The sequence below is a fragment of the Microchirus variegatus genome (genome assembly GCF_963457635.1).
Source record: "Microchirus variegatus genome assembly, chromosome: 10".
NCBI lineage: Eukaryota > Metazoa > Chordata > Actinopteri > Pleuronectiformes > Soleidae > Microchirus > Microchirus variegatus.
In genome coordinates, this window is record NC_139811.1 from 20,656,902 (window position 1) to 20,673,072 (window position 16,171).

The 16,171-nt window shown below is 35.1% G+C and overlaps 1 protein-coding gene across 1 annotated transcript; it reads left to right on the forward strand.

Annotated features, from left to right (window-relative positions):
- The first annotated feature begins 272 nt into the window (after positions 1 to 272).
- On the forward strand, positions 273 to 16,029 carry LOC310932815 (peptidyl-prolyl cis-trans isomerase FKBP10-like). The gene is made up of 10 exons (XM_083896181.1): positions 273 to 380; positions 1,929 to 2,074; positions 2,174 to 2,363; positions 2,444 to 2,589; positions 2,767 to 2,956; positions 13,729 to 13,874; positions 13,961 to 14,150; positions 14,369 to 14,511; positions 14,603 to 14,766; positions 15,110 to 16,029. Exons 2-10 carry the CDS (start codon positions 1,987 to 1,989, stop codon positions 15,293 to 15,295), a joined length of 1,443 nt encoding a protein of 480 aa, XP_083752307.1. The 5' UTR covers positions 273 to 380; positions 1,929 to 1,986; the 3' UTR covers positions 15,296 to 16,029.
- Positions 16,030 to 16,171: the final 142 nt, after the last annotated feature.

Here is a 16,171-nt window from a genome sequence, read left to right on the forward strand (position 1 = left end):
GCTTTTATTTTTTGATACAAAAGCGGAAGTACTGTATTATATTTCAGTTGACTTGACCTGACTCTGAAGTTCCAAACTTGTTGCTGTCCGTCTTCCTCAGACTCCTCTTGAACCGCATCACCGTCACTGCAGACACTTAGCTCAGCTGTGAGAGACTCCACACTTTAACGCTTTTTTTAAATGGATTTCTTTAAATTTTCTTCACTTTTATTCTCCCTCCTCGCTGTCGCTGTGAATTGTCTCCCCGAGCCGTTTTTGGACGTTGTTGTCGATCGGTACGAGATACCGAGAGTTTGTCCTCGGGAGGTTGAGACAGAAGATTTTATCCGCTTTCATTTTAACGGCACTTTGTTTGCGGACGGAAAGAAGTTTGACTCCAGGTGAACTGCGTCAGTTTTTCATCTCCTTCAGTGCAACGTCTTTCACTGTTAACGAGCTAAAAAATAAGGCAACACAGTAACCTCATAATATTTGAGACATGGAACAACATTATAGCGCCGTTATACGTCACACAGAGCGGTTACAAAGTTTCCAACTGCTCATTTAAATGCAAAGTTTTCCTCTCGTGCATGCACATGGAAACATGGTGTATTTAACAACGTGAATCTGATTGTGATGCACGAACACGCCGCAACTTGACTGCAGATGAGATAACAACTGCAGACGTGTCAGCCACACATGGATTCATTTAATCTGCAACTTCATTGTACAAAAAAATGCATGACTTTTTTTTGTTTCTTTTGGTTAATAATTTCTGCCTTGCATCAATGAACCCTGTGTTTTGTGTTTGCATGAAACTGAACTATCATAAATTACTTCCTATTATATGTGGATTATTGTGTGCTCTCTTTATCACACTATAAAATGAATCTGACATCATGTATTGAGCCTGAAGAGCGACATTTTAAAGTAGCATCAATTTGGTTTTCCTAATGTCATGTAAGCAAGTCAGTCCAACTAACGTTGAGATAGTGTTAGTCAGACTAACATATCTGGATAATGCAATTCATAGTCCGATTACTCCTGCATGTAGACACATTGTCGGACTTGGTGTCCTGCACCTCCTCCCCGGGCTTTGACCCAGAACTAGAAGGAAACGATGTATAAACTGCAGACGTGTTTTTCTTGGCACAACACAGCAACTACAAAAGCCATGCTCTATCTAATTCATATCACAATTAACACGTACAGCAGGTACGAAACACACAGAACCACAGCACCATCCTTCTCACCGTCCATCTCGTCATTTGCAGTCTGTTTTTCTGTGACATCAGACGTACACGAATCCGCATGTATGCTCAGACTACAAAAGTTGTCCGATTGCCTGACGTAGTCGGACTACGGCCTTCGCTTGATTCAACTGTGCATGTAAACGTACTGACTGTAGCAAACGTACCACAATTAAAGCATGTTTTTGATGACTACTAAATATTTTTTTTTAGTTGACCTCATTTCAGGATTACTCTTGAACTCATTCTGGCAGTTTTAGTTGCCGTTGAGCAATAAGATTACAGACATCTTACCAGCTGCTTTCAGACATGCACTGAACTCCAGATGCTGTCTGAACAGGCTGTTTGTACAAACACAGATTTGATGAGGAGAAACTACAGAGAATCCACAAGGATAAAACGGCTGAGTGAATGGTTGGAAAATCTTTTGGACCCCAATTCCGCTGCATGTATTTTCTGGAGATGGTCTGTAGAATGTTTGGGTAACCCTGAATCTGTAGACGTGACCTGGAGTTCATATCTGAAAATGGCTATAGTGTTCCTTACTGTAAGTTAAGCTTTCATAGTGCAAGGACTGAAAGAAGCTTTATTTCCTCTACTGTATTCAGAGATTGCTATGAAGTTACATAGTGTTGCTTGAACTGTTTTTCTTCATTATGTACTGCCTGACTGACATTTCTTCTGACCATTCTTTCACAGTCATGACAGAGGCAAAATATTTGTCAGTCAGGTGGGCCTGGGCAGACTTATCACAGGAATGGACCGCGGCCTTCTGGGCATGTGTGTCAATGAACGGCGGAAGATCACAGTCCCTCCTCACTTGGCCTATGGGAGCGTAGGAACAGGTGAGACTGATGTAAAGAATAGTAAATGCCTTCACGGCACTTGTGTTGGTGACGTTATTACCTGTGCTACATTTACAACGATCCATGTCGTCACATCAGGTGGTGTCATCCCTCCGGATGCTGTGTTGGTGTATGATATTCTCCTGCTGGACATATGGAACACTGAGGACAAAGTGGATATCCGCACCATCAGCAAACCCGTCACTTGCAAACGCACGACTGTGGCGTCAGATTACGTGCGGTATCATTATAACGGCACCCTGTTGTCGGGAGAAACCTTTGAATCCAGGTGAGTCTGTTTTCTTTGTCACTTTCTGTGAACTTGCCTGCAGTTCTGTATCTGTCCCTTTGAAGACGTGTTTCATTTAGTCACTCAGGGAATTCTACATACAACACCTACTTGGGACAAGGAGACCTCATCAAAGGCATGGACGAGGGTCTCCTGGGCATGTGTGTCGGTGAGAGACGGATCATAATCGTCCCGCCCTTTCTGGCGTATGGAGAGACCGGCTATGGTAGGAATGAACCACCATCCAGCACACACTGAACACTGCTACACTGCCAGTGGTTTCAGTCCATCTCTGTATGGTCTGAAAACTGGAGGAGCAGTTATGCTTGACAAGTATGGACCTGCACTTCTTATGTATAGGCAAACTCCAAGCATTATTTGTAATTTTTTTTCCCCCAAACAGGAAGTGTGGTTCCTCCTCAGGCCACACTGGTGTTTGAGGTGCTCCTGGTTGATGTGTTCAATCCCAATGACGATCTGATCGTGGAGGTGAAGGAAGTACCTGAAGGCTGCAGCCGCCGTACAGTGGTTGGCGATTACATCAGATATCACTACAATGGTACCTTCCAGGATGGCAAGGCCTTTGACTCGAGGTAAACCTGAGGTTTCATCACTCACAAGAAGCAATGAAGCCTACTGGTGCTTTTCCATTATACAGTTCAGCGCAACTCGGCTTGACTTTTTTGCTTTTCAATTAGTGACAGTACCTGGTACCTGCTCTGGAGAGGTTCCAAGCGAGCTGAGCCGATACAAAAATGTGACGTCAACAGACTGCAGGCCAAAGGTCATACGATACTGTCGTCAAAAATTTGACAATTCTTTTGAAAAAAATAGTTTGGGTCCAAAATTTGACAAAAACGTCATACTATAGTATGTCGTCCGAAATTTGACCAAAAAGTCATACTTATGTCTTCCAAATTTGACATTTTTTTTTGAAAAAAAGTATTTGGTCCAAAATTTTACAAAAACGTCATAGTATACTATGTCTTCCAAAATGTGTCAATTTTTTTGGAAAACATTTTTTTTGGCCCAAAGTTGACAAAAACGTCAAACTATAGTATGTCATCCAAAATTTGCCAATAAAAAGTCATAGTATAGTATGTCGTCCAAGACTTTTCTTTTTTTTTGAAAAAGGTTTTTCTTGTCCAAAATTTGACAAAAACGCAATACTATAGTATGTCATTCAAAATTTGACCAAAAAGTCACACTAAAGTATGTCCTCCAAAATTTGACAATTTTTTGGGAAAAAAAAGTATTTGGTCCAATTTCACAAAAAAAACTTTTTTTTTTAAATTTAACAAATTTTGGATGACATAGTATCGTATTGCTTTTTACAAATTTTGGACAACATACTGTACTATGACTTTTTTGGCAAATTTTGCCAACATACTATTCTATGACTTTTTTTGGCATATATCGGACGACGTACTATAGTATAGACCTTTTTGTCAAATTATTTGGACCAAAAAAAAACTTTTTCAAGAAATTGACAGATTTTGGAAAACATAGTATAGTATGACGTTTTTGTCAATTTGTTGTCGACGTACTATAGTATGACGTTTTGGCAAAATTTTGGACGACAGTATAGTTTGACGTTTTTGTCAAATTTTGGACGACATACTATAGTATGACTTTCTAGTAAACTTTTGGACAACATAGTATAGTATGAACTTTTTGTCAAATTTTACACCAAAAAAAACGTATTTTTTTAAAAAATTGACAAATTTTGGACGATATAATGTACTATGACGTTTTTGTCAAATTTTTGACGATCTACTATATAGTATGACTTTTTGTCAAATTTTTGACGGCATACTAAAGTATGACTTTCTGGTCAAATTTTGGACGCAGAGTATAGTATGACATTTTTGTCAAATTTTGGACGACATACTATAGTATGACTTTCTAGTAAACTTTTGGACAACATAGTATAGTATGAACTTTTTGTCAAATTTTACACCAAAAAAAACGTATTTTTTTAAAAAATTGACAAATTTTGGACGATATAATGTACTATGACGTTTTTGTCAAATTTTTGACGATCTACTATATAGTATGACTTTTTGTCAAATTTTTGACGGCATACTATAGTATGACTTTCTGGTCAAATTTTGGACGCAGAGTATAGTATGACATTTTTGTCAAATTTTGGACGACATACTATAGTATGACTTTTTAGTAAAATTTTGTACAACATACTGTACTATGACGTTTTTGTCAAATTTTGGACGACATACTATAGTATAACGTTTTTTTCAATTTGTTGACGGCATACTATAGTATGACTTTTTGGTCAAATTTTGGACGACATACTATAGTATGCCGTCAACAAATTGAAAAAAACGTTATACTATAGTTGACGACATACTATAGTATGACTTTCTGGTCAAATTTTGGACGACATAGAACAGTATGACGTTTTTGTCAAATTTTCGCCGGCATGCTATAGTATGACTTTTTGGCCAAATATTGTACGACATACTGTACTATGACGTTTTTGTCAAATTTTGGACGACATACTATATTATGACTTTTTGGCCAAATTTTGGACGACATACTATAGTATGACTTTTTGGTAAAATTTTGGACGACATAGTATAGTTTGACGTTTTTATCAAATTTTGGACGACATACTATAGTATGACTTTTTAGTCAAATTTTGGACGACATACTATAGTATGACTTTTTAGTCAAATTTTGGACGACATACTATAGTATGACTTTTTAGTCAAATTTTGGACAACATAGTATAGTATGACGTTTTTGTCAAATTTTTGACGACATATTATAGTATGACTTTCTGGTCAAATTTTGGACAACATAGTATATTATGACGTTTTTGTCAAATTTTGGACCAAAAAAACTTTTTTTAAAAATTGACAAATGTTGTACAACATACTGTACTATGACGTTTTGTCAAATTTTGGACAGCATACTATAGTATGACTTTTTGGTCAAATTTTGGACGACATACTATAGTATGACATTTTTGTCAATTTGTTGACGACATACTATAGATTGACTTTTTGGCCAAATTTTGGAAGACATAGTATAGTATGACTTTCTGGTCAAATTTTGGACAACATAGTATAGTATGATGTCTTTGTCAAATTTTGGACGACATAGTATAGTATGATGTTTTTGTCAAATTTTTGACAACATAGTATATAGTATGATGTTTTTGTCAAATTTTGGACGACATAGTATAGTATGATGTTTTTGTCAAATTTTGGACGACATAGTATAGTATGACTTTTTGGTAAAATTTTGGACGACATAGTATAGTTTGACTTTCTGGTCAAATTTTGGACGACATAGTATAGTATGACTTTCTGGTCAAATTTTGGACAACATAGTATAGTATGATGTTTTTGTCAAATTTTGGACGACATAGTATAGTATGATGTTTTTGTCACTTTCGGACGACATAGGATAGTATGACGTTTTTGTCAAATTTTGGACATCATAGTATAGTATGACGTTTTTGTCAAATTTTGGACGACATACTATAGTATGACTTTTTGTCAAATTTTGGACAATTTTTTTTTTTCAAAAAATGGTCACATTATGGACGACATAGTATAGTAGGACGTACTACATAGTATAGTATGACGTTTTTGTCAAGTTTTGGACCAAAAAAACGTTTTTCAAAAAAAATGGTCACATTATGGACGACATAGTATAGTAGGACGTACTACATAGTATAGTATGTCGTTTTTGTCAAATTTTGGACAAATTTTTTTTTCCAAAAAATGGTCACATTATGGACGACATAAATGAGTAGTACGTACTACATAGTATAGTATGACGTTTTTGTCAAGTTTTGGACCAAAAAAAGTTTTTCAAAAATTTGTCAGATTTTGGACGACATAGTATAGTATGTCGTTTTTGTCAAATTTTAGACCAATTTCTTTCTTTTTTTTAATTTTCACATTATGGACGATATAGTATAGTAGGACGTACTACATAGTATAGTATGACGTTTTTGTCAAGTTTAGGACCAAAAAAACGTTTTTCAAAAAAATGGTCAGATTTTGGACGACATAGTATAGTATGTCGTTTTTGTCAAATTTCGGACCAATTTTCAAAACAGGTCACATTATGGACGCCATAGTTTAGTAGGACGTACTACATAGTATAGTATGTCGTTTTTGTCAAATTTTAGACCAATTTCTTTTTTTTTTTTAATTTTCACATTATGGACGATATAGTATAGTAGGACGTACTACATAGTATAGTATGACGTTTTGTCAAGTTTAGGACCAAAAAAACGTTTTTCAAAAATTTGTCAGATTTTGGACGACATTGTATAGTATGTCGTTTTTGTCAGATTTTGGACGACATTGTATAGTATGTCGTTTTTGTCAAATTTTGGACAATTTTTTTTTTCAGAAAATGGTCACATCATGGACGACATAGTATAGTAGGACGCACTACATAGTATAGTATGACGTTTTTGTCAAGTTTTGGACCAAAAAAATCGTTTTTCCAAAATTTGTCAGAATTTGGACCAATTTTTTTTCTCCAAAGAATGGTCACATTATGGACGGCATAGTATAGTAGGACGCACTACATAGTATAGTATGACCTTTTTGTCAAGTTTTGGACCAAAAAAACGTTTTTCAAAAAAAATGGTCAGATTTTGGACGACATAGTATATAGTATGTCGTTTTTGTCAAATTTTGGACAAATTTTTTTTCTCAAAAAAATGGTCACATTATGGACGGCATAGTATAGTAGGACGTACTACATAGTATAGTATGACGTTTTTGTCAAGTTTTGGACCAAAAAAACGTTTTTCAAAAAAAATTCCAATTTTGGACGACATAGTATGTTGTTTTTGTCAAATTTTGGACCAATTTTTTTTCTCCAAAAAATGGTCACATTATGGACGGCATAGTATAGTAGGACGTACTACATGGTATACTATGACGTTTTTGTCAAGTTTTGGACCAAAAAAACGTTTTTCAAAAAAAATGGTCAGATTTTGGACGACATAGTTTAGTATGTCATTTTTGTCAAATTTTGGACACACTTTTTTTTCAAAAAATGGTCAGATTTTGGACGACATAGTATAGTAGGACGCACTACATAGTGTAGTAGGACCTTCTTGTCAAGTTTTGGACCAAAAAAACGTTTTTCAAAAAAAAAATCCAATTTTGGACGACATAGTATGTCGTTTTTGTCAAATTTTGGACCAATTTTTTTTCTCCAAAAAATGGTCACATTATGGACGGCATAGTATAGTAGGACGCACTACATAGTGTAGTATGACCTTTTTGTCAAGTTTTGGACCAAAAAAACGTTTTTCAAAAAAAAATTCCAATTTTGGACGACATAGTATATAGCATGTCGTTTTTGTCAAATTTTGGACCAATTCATTTTCTCCAAAAAATGGTCACATTATGGACGGCATAGTATAGTAGGACGCACTACATAGTATACTATGACCTTTTTGTCAAGTTTTGGACCAAAAAAACGTTTTTCAAAAAAAATGGTCAGATTTTGGACGACAAAGTATAGTATGTCGTTTTTGTCAAATTTTGGACCAATTTTATTTTCCAAAACATGGTCACATTATGGACGGCATAGTATAGTAGGACGCACTACATAGTATAGTATGACCTTTTTGTCAAGATTTGGACCAAAAAAAGTTTTTCATAAAAAATGGTCAGATTTTGGACGACATAGTATAGTATGTCGTTTTTGTCAAATTTTGGACCAATTTTTTTTCTCCAAAAAATGGTCACATTATGAACGGCATAGTATAGTAGGACGTACTACATGGTATAGTATGACCTTTTTGTCAAGTTTTGGACCGAAAAAACGTTTTTCAAAAAAAATGGTCAGATTTTGGACAACATAGTATAGTATGACCTTTTTGTCAAGTTTTGGACCAAAAAAACGTTTTTCCAAAAATTTTTCCAATTTTGGACGACATAGTATAGTATGTCGTTTTTGTCAAATTTTGGACCAATTTTTTTTTTCCAAAAAATGGTCACATTATGGACGGCATAGTATAGTAGGACGCACTACATAGTATAGTATGACGTTTTTGTCAAGTTTTGGACCAAAAAAACTTTTTCCAAAAAAAAATGGTCAGATTTTGGACGACATAGTATAGTATGTCGTTTTTGTCAAATTTTGGACCAATTTTTTTTCTCCAAAAAATGGTCACATTATGGACGGCATAGTATAGTAGGACGCACTACATAGTATAGTATGACCTTTTTGTCAAGTTTTGGACCGAAAAAACGTTTTTTAAAAAAAATGGTCAGATTTTGGACGACATAGTATAGTATGTCGTTTTTGTCAAATTTTGGACCAATTTTTTTTCTCCAAAAAATGGTCACATTATGGACGGCATAGTATAGTAGGACGCACTACATAGTATAGTATGACCTTTTTGTCAAGATTTGGACCAAAAAAAGTTTTTCAAAAAAAATGGTCAGATTTTGGACGACATAGTATAGTATGTCGTTTTTGTCAAATTTTGGACCAATTTTTTTTCTCCAAAAAATGGTCACATTATGGACGGCATAGTATAGTAGGACGTACTACATGGTATAGTATGACGTTTTTGTCAAGTTTTGGACCAAAAAAACGTTTTTCAAAAAAAATGGTCAGATTTTGGACGACATAGTACAGTATGACCTTTTTGTCAAGTTTTGGACCAAAAAAACGTTTTTCCAAAATTTTTTCCAATTTTGGACGACATAGTATAGTATGTCGTTTTTGTCAAATTTTGGACCAATTTTTTTTTTCCAAAAAATGGTCACATTATGGACGGCATAGTATAGTAGGACGCACTACATAGTATAGTATGACCTTTTTGTCAAGTTTTGGACCAAAAAAACTTTTTCAAAAAAAAATGGTCAGATTTTGGACGACATAGTATAGTATGTCGTTTTTGTCAAATTTTGGACCAATTTTTTTTCTCCAAAAAATGGTCACATTATGGACGGCATAGTATAGTAGGACGCACTACATAGTATAGTATGACCTTTTTGTCAAGTTTTGGACCAAAAAAACGTTTTTCAAAAAAAAGATTCCAATTTTGGACGACATAGTATAATAGTATGTCGTTTTTGTCAAATTTTGGACCAATTTTTTTTCTCCAAAAAATGGTCACATTATGGACGGCATAGTATAGTAGGATGCACCACATAGTATAGTATGACCTTTTTGTCAAGTTTTGGACCAAAAAAACGTTTTCAAAAAAAAATTCCAATTTTGGACGACATAGTATAGTATGTCGTTTTTGTCAAATTTTGGACCAATTTTTTTCTCCAAAAAATGGTCACATTATGGACGGCATAGTATAGTAGGATGCACTACATAGTATAGTATGACCTTTTTGTCAAGTTTTGGACCAAAAAAACGTTTTTCAAAAAAAAATTCCAATTTTGGACAACATAGTATATAGTATGTTGTTTTTGTCAAATTTTGGACCAACTTTTTTTTCTCCAAAAAATGGTCACATTATGAACGGCATAGTATAGTAGGACGCACTACATAGTATAGTATGACGTTCTTGTCAAGTTTTGGACCAAAAAAACGTTTTTCAAAAAAAAATGGTCAGATTTTGGACGACATAGTATAGTATGTTGTTTTTGTCAAATTTTGGACCAATTTTTTTTCTCCAAAAAATGGTCACATTATGGATGGCATAGTATAGTAGGACGCACTACATAGTATAGTATGACCTTTTTGTCAAGTTTTGGACCAAAAAAACGTTTTTCAAAAAAAAATTCCAATTTTGGACGACATAGTTTATAGGATGTCGTTTTTGTCAAATTTTTGACCAATCCTTTTTTTCCAAAAAATGGTCACATTATGGACGGCATAGTATAGTAGGACGCACTACATAGTATAGTATGACGTTTTTGTCATGTTTTGGACCAAAAAAACGTTTTTCAAAAAAAATTGTCAGATTTTGGACGACATAGTATAGTATGACCTTTTTGTCAAGTTTTGGACCAAAAAAACGTTTTTCAAAAAAAAGATTCCAATTTTGGACGACATAGTATAATAGTATGTCGTTTTTGTCAAATTTTGGACCAATTTTTTTTCTCCAAAAAATGGTCACATTATGGACGGCATAGTATAGTAGGATGCACCACATAGTATAGTATGACCTTTTTGTCAAGTTTTGGACCAAAAAAACGTTTTCAAAAAAAATTTCCAATTTTGGACGACATAGTATGTCGTTTTTGTCAAATTTTGGACCAATTTTTTTTCTCCAAAAAATGGTCACATTATGGACGGCATAGTATAGTAGGACGTACTACATAGTATAGTATGACGTTTTTGTCATGTTTTGGACCAAAAAAACGTTTTTCAAAAAAAATGGTCAGATTTTGGACGACATAGTATAGTATGACCTTTTTGTCAAGTTTTGGACCAAAAAAACGTTTTTCAAAAAAAAATTCCAATTTTGGACGACATAGTATAGTATGTCGTTTTTGTCAAATTTTGGACCAATTTTTTTTCTCCAAAAAATGGTCACATTATGGACGGCATAGTATAGTAGGATGCACCACATAGTATAGTATGACCTTTTTGTCAAGTTTTGGACCAAAAAAACGTTTTCAAAAAAAATTTCCAATTTTGGACGACATAGTATGTCGTTTTTGTCAAATTTTGGACCAATTTTTTTTCTCCAAAAAATGGTCACATTATGGACGGCATAGTATAGTAGGACGTACTACATAGTATAGTATGACGTTTTTGTCATGTTTTGGACCAAAAAAACGTTTTTCAAAAAAAATGGTCAGATTTTGGACGACATAGTATAGTATGACCTTTTTGTCAAGTTTTGGACCAAAAAAACGTTTTTCAAAAAAAAATTCCAATTTTGGACGACATAGTATAGTATGTCGTTTTTGTCAAATTTTGGACCAATTTTTTTTCTCCAAAAAATGGTCACATTATGGACGGCATAGTATAGTAGGATGCACCACATAGTATAGTATGACCTTTTTGTCAAGTTTTGGACCAAAAAAACGTTTTCAAAAAAAATTTCCAATTTTGGACGACATAGTATGTCGTTTTTGTCAAATTTTGGACCAATTTTTTTTCTCCAAAAAATGGTCACATTATGGACGGCATAGTATAGTAGGACGTACTACATAGTATAGTATGACGTTTTTGTCATGTTTTGGACCAAAAAAACGTTTTTCAAAAAAAATGGTCAGATTTTGGACGACATAGTATAGTATGACCTTTTTGTCAAGTTTTGGACCAAAAAAACGTTTTTCAAAAAAAAATTCCAATTTTGGACGACATAGTATAGTATGTCGTTTTTGTCAAATTTTGGACCAATTTTTTTTCTCCAAAAAATGGTCACATTATGGACGGCATAGTATAGTAGGACGCACTACATAGTATAGTATGACCTTTTTGTCAAGTTTTGGACCAAAAAAACGTTTTTCAAAAAAAAATTCCAATTTTGGACGACATAGTATAGTATGTCGTTTTTGTCAAATTTTGGACCAATTTATTTTTTTCAAAAAATGGTCACATTATGGACGACATAGTATAGTAGGGCGTACTACATAGTATAGTATGACCTTTTTGTCAAGTTTTGGACCAAAAAAACGTTTTTCAAAAAAAATGGTCAGATTTTGGACGACATAGTATAGTATGTCGTTTTTGTCAAATTTTGGACCAATTTTTTTTTCAAAAAATGGTCACATTATGGACGGCATAGTATAGTAGGACGCACTACATAGTATAGTATGACCTTTTTGTCAAGTTTTGGACCAAAAAAACGTTTTTCAAAAAAAAATTCCAATTTTGGACGACATAGTATATAGTATGTCGTTTTTGTCAAATTTTGGACCAATTTTTTTTCTCCAAAAAATGGTCACATTATGGACAGCATAGTATAGTAGGATGCACTACATAGTATAGTATGACCTTTTTGTCAAGTTTTGGACCAAAAAAACGTTTTTCAAAAAAAAGATTCCAATTTTGGACGACATAGTATATATAGTATGTCGTTTTTGTCAAATTTTCGACCAATTCTTTTTTCTCCAAAAAATGGTCACATTATGGACGACATAGTATAGTAGGACGTACTACATAGTATAGTATGACGTTTTTGTCAAGTTTTGGACCAAAAAAACGTTTTTCCAAAAAATGGTCAGATTTTGGACGACATAGTATAGTATGTCGTTTTTGTCAAATTTTGGACCAATTTTCTTTTTTCAAAAAATGGTCACATTATGGACGACATAGTATAGTAGGACGCACTACATAGTATAGTATGACGTTTTTGTCAAGTTTTGGACCAAAAAAACGTTTTTCAAAAAAAATGGTCAGATTTTGGACGACATAGTTTAGTATGTCGTTTTTGTCAAATTTTGGACCAATTTTTTTTTTCAAAAAATGGTCACATTATGGACGACATAGTATAGTAGGACGTACTACATAGTATAGTATGACCTTTTTGTCAAGTTTTGGACCAAAAAAACGTTTTTCAAAAAAAATTTCAAATTTTGGACGACATAGTATAGTATGTCGTTTTTGTCAAATTTTGGACCAATTTTTTTTCTCCAAAAAATGGTCACATTATGGACGGCATAGTATAGTAGGACGTACAGCATAGTATAGTATGACGTTTTTGTCAAGTTTTGGACCAAAAAAACGTTTTTCCAAAAAATGGTCAGATTTTGGACGACATAGTATAGTATGTCGTTTTTGTCAAATTTTGGACCAATTTTCTTTTTTCAAAAAATGGTCACATTATGGACGACATAGTATAGTAGGACGCACTACATAGTATAGTATGACGTTTTTGTCAAGTTTTGGACCAAAAAAACGTTTTTCAAAAAAATGGTCAGATTTTGGACGACATAGTTTAGTATGTCGTTTTGTCAAATTTTGGACCAATTTTTTTTTTCAAAAAATGGTCACATTATGGACGGCATAGTATAGTAGGACTCACTACATAGTATAGTATGACCTTTTTGTCAAGTTTTGGACAAAAAAAATGTTTGGTGGTTTGCCAAATAAACTCAGTGTTCACTCTAAACACTGTGTTCATGCTCATACCCAGACACATAACTGTATCACTGACTGTTTTATTTCTATAAACATCCAACCTCCTTGGTTAACTTTCTCATGTCAGTATCAGGGAGAGATTGAAATTGAAGGTGTGGCATTTGGCAAACTCAAAACATGTTTGCAAGCTATAAATAAAAATACAAATTGTGAATAATACCATTTACTATTGTTATTAGTGAAGCTAGTATTTCAATTTAACATTTTTCCATGTCACTGTCATTTTATGACTTTATATGACATGTAGGACTTACAAAATGTACTTTAATTTAAATGACTGTGACTCTTTCCTTGGCAGCTACCAGCGAAATAGCACTTATAACACGTATGTCGGGATGGGATATGTGATCCAAGGCATGGACAAAGCACTGCAGGGGCTGTGCATAGGAGAGAAAAGGAGGATTACAGTTCCCCCTCACATGGCGTATGGAGAAACCGGGGTCGGTGAGTTTGATGAAGGTCCTTTGAATCACATGTGGTGTGGAACAAACAAAACCACTGATTCTGTGCATTTGTTTCTCTTGCCACAGGAAAGATTATTCCTGGCTCCGCTGTGTTGGTCTTTGACATTCATGTCATCGACTTCCACAACCCCAAAGACCCAGTCGAGGTCAAAGCTACCTACAAACCTCAGGACTGCAGCGTGAGGAGTGAAGCCAATGACCTGATACAGTATCGTTACAATTGCTCTTTGCTGGACGGCACCCTGCTGTACTCCTCGTGAGCCCCCTCTGCTGTTCACTCTGCTACACTGCATCCTTCTCCACCTCCTGGTTAATGCATGTAATCATTGCCGGCTCCTTGTCTGACACATTCCAGTGGCCCTGGAACTGCAAATGTCATACCATTAATGTATCCTTGACAACAGCACATATGCCTGCATGTATTCATTCAGCTTGGATTATTGTTATGGTGACATGTTGCGTGTCATTTCCCAGGGATCAGAAAGACTCACCTTCCACCACGACTCTCGGAGCAAACCAGGTGATCTTAGGTCTGGAGAAAGGTTTGAGTGGCATGTGCGTGGGCGAACGGAGAGAAGTGATCGTTCCTCCTCACTGGGGACACGGTGAAGATGGAGGTCAGTCAGTGGAACTGCTTAACTCACACTCAGTGCATACTCCCCTCGCCCTAAGTCATATTTTCTCTCCTCTGTCTTGGGGGTTTTGTAGCTGGAGGAGTCCCCAAGAGTGCAGTGCTCTTCTTTGAGCTGGAGTTGGCGGAGCTGCAGAAGGGAGTACCTGAAGGCTTCATGTTTGTGTGGCTAGAAGACAGCCCCGACCCGCTCTTTCCTGCTATGGACCTCAATGGTGACAAAGAGGTCCCTCTAGAGGAGGTAAGCAGACTTTTGTTCTAAATATAAACATGTTGGACCACCTGGAATTGACATCCGTTCCTCTGTGATCTGATGACACGCAGGCAGCCTTTAGTTCAGGGGTCTCAAACTGAGCTTCAAGGCGATTTGAGCTCAGAATGATAGCTCAATATTCCATCGTATTTCACATCATAGTCCACCAACTAAATCTGACTGTGGTTTCTATGATCAGATCTTAGGACACATCAGTACTTTGTGCAATCTGCGTATGATTGGATCACCCAGGATAGATGACAATACCAAAGGGATCTCTAGTTTAATAAAAAAAGAAGAGCAATTCTAACTCCTCCTAATTTCTCTCCAGTTTTCATCCTTCATCATGATCCAAGTTAAGGAAGGCACAGGTCGTCTCCGGCCGGGGGTCGATGCCGACAGCATCATTAAGGACATGTTTGATAACCAGGATCGAAATAGAGACGGGAAGATTGTGGAATCTGAACTGCAACCAACAGATGAGGCGACTGAACAAGCGAAACGAGACGAACTCTAAATCAGTGATGTCGTCCGAGCAACCTTTGTTAATGTTTCAGAAAGTTAAGCCCTAATTTAAGACAGTGCTTTCCAAGATCACACACCGACTGCAGTAGACACCAGTCATTTGAATACTGATTTTAATCTGAATAAGATTATTTCAATTTTGATGTTTACATTAGTTGTCTGTGTAATGCGATTAAGATGTTTACATGTCTACATAATGTGGCTTAAATCTGGTTATTCCTTATTTATTGCTAACCTTACTGGGGTTAAAATAAAAAGCTCATGTTGTTTTTGTTGTGTTATTCAGACTTTTGTTTTAATCTGGTCAATATATAATATTGGCATGGATTTTGATGTAATGAAATGCTAACTTTATGTTCCAATCCAATTACACATTAGTCTGATAATGCCTCCGGTTTCACATGATGCTAATCTGATGTTTATAGGTCTACATAATGTGACTGAAAATTGTAATATTCCACTTTCAAATCTGATTACTGCAGTGAGTTTAATGGCAGTGTCTTGTTCTTCAGTATAATCTTTAAGATTGTCTTTAATGTAAACATAATGATTGACAGCACAAGAAAGTTACTATTTTTGGGGTCGGTACGTTGTGCACAAGAAGCTGGTGTTTAAAAATGTGAAAACGAGGGCCTGGTTGACCTAAAAAAACAAACTGCCTAACAAACATGAGCCCATCTTCAAAAATATACCGTTCTGTAAATGTTTTCACATGAATACAGTCAGTGTTGCACCTCACACTCTTCTCTAAATATAAAAATGATTAAAAAACCACTGGTTGTACAGTTTGTTTGGTCGTTTCCCTGTTAATTTGTACCATAAAAGGAAATCTATAATAGACATTAATGACAACTTCTTGTAGAACTTC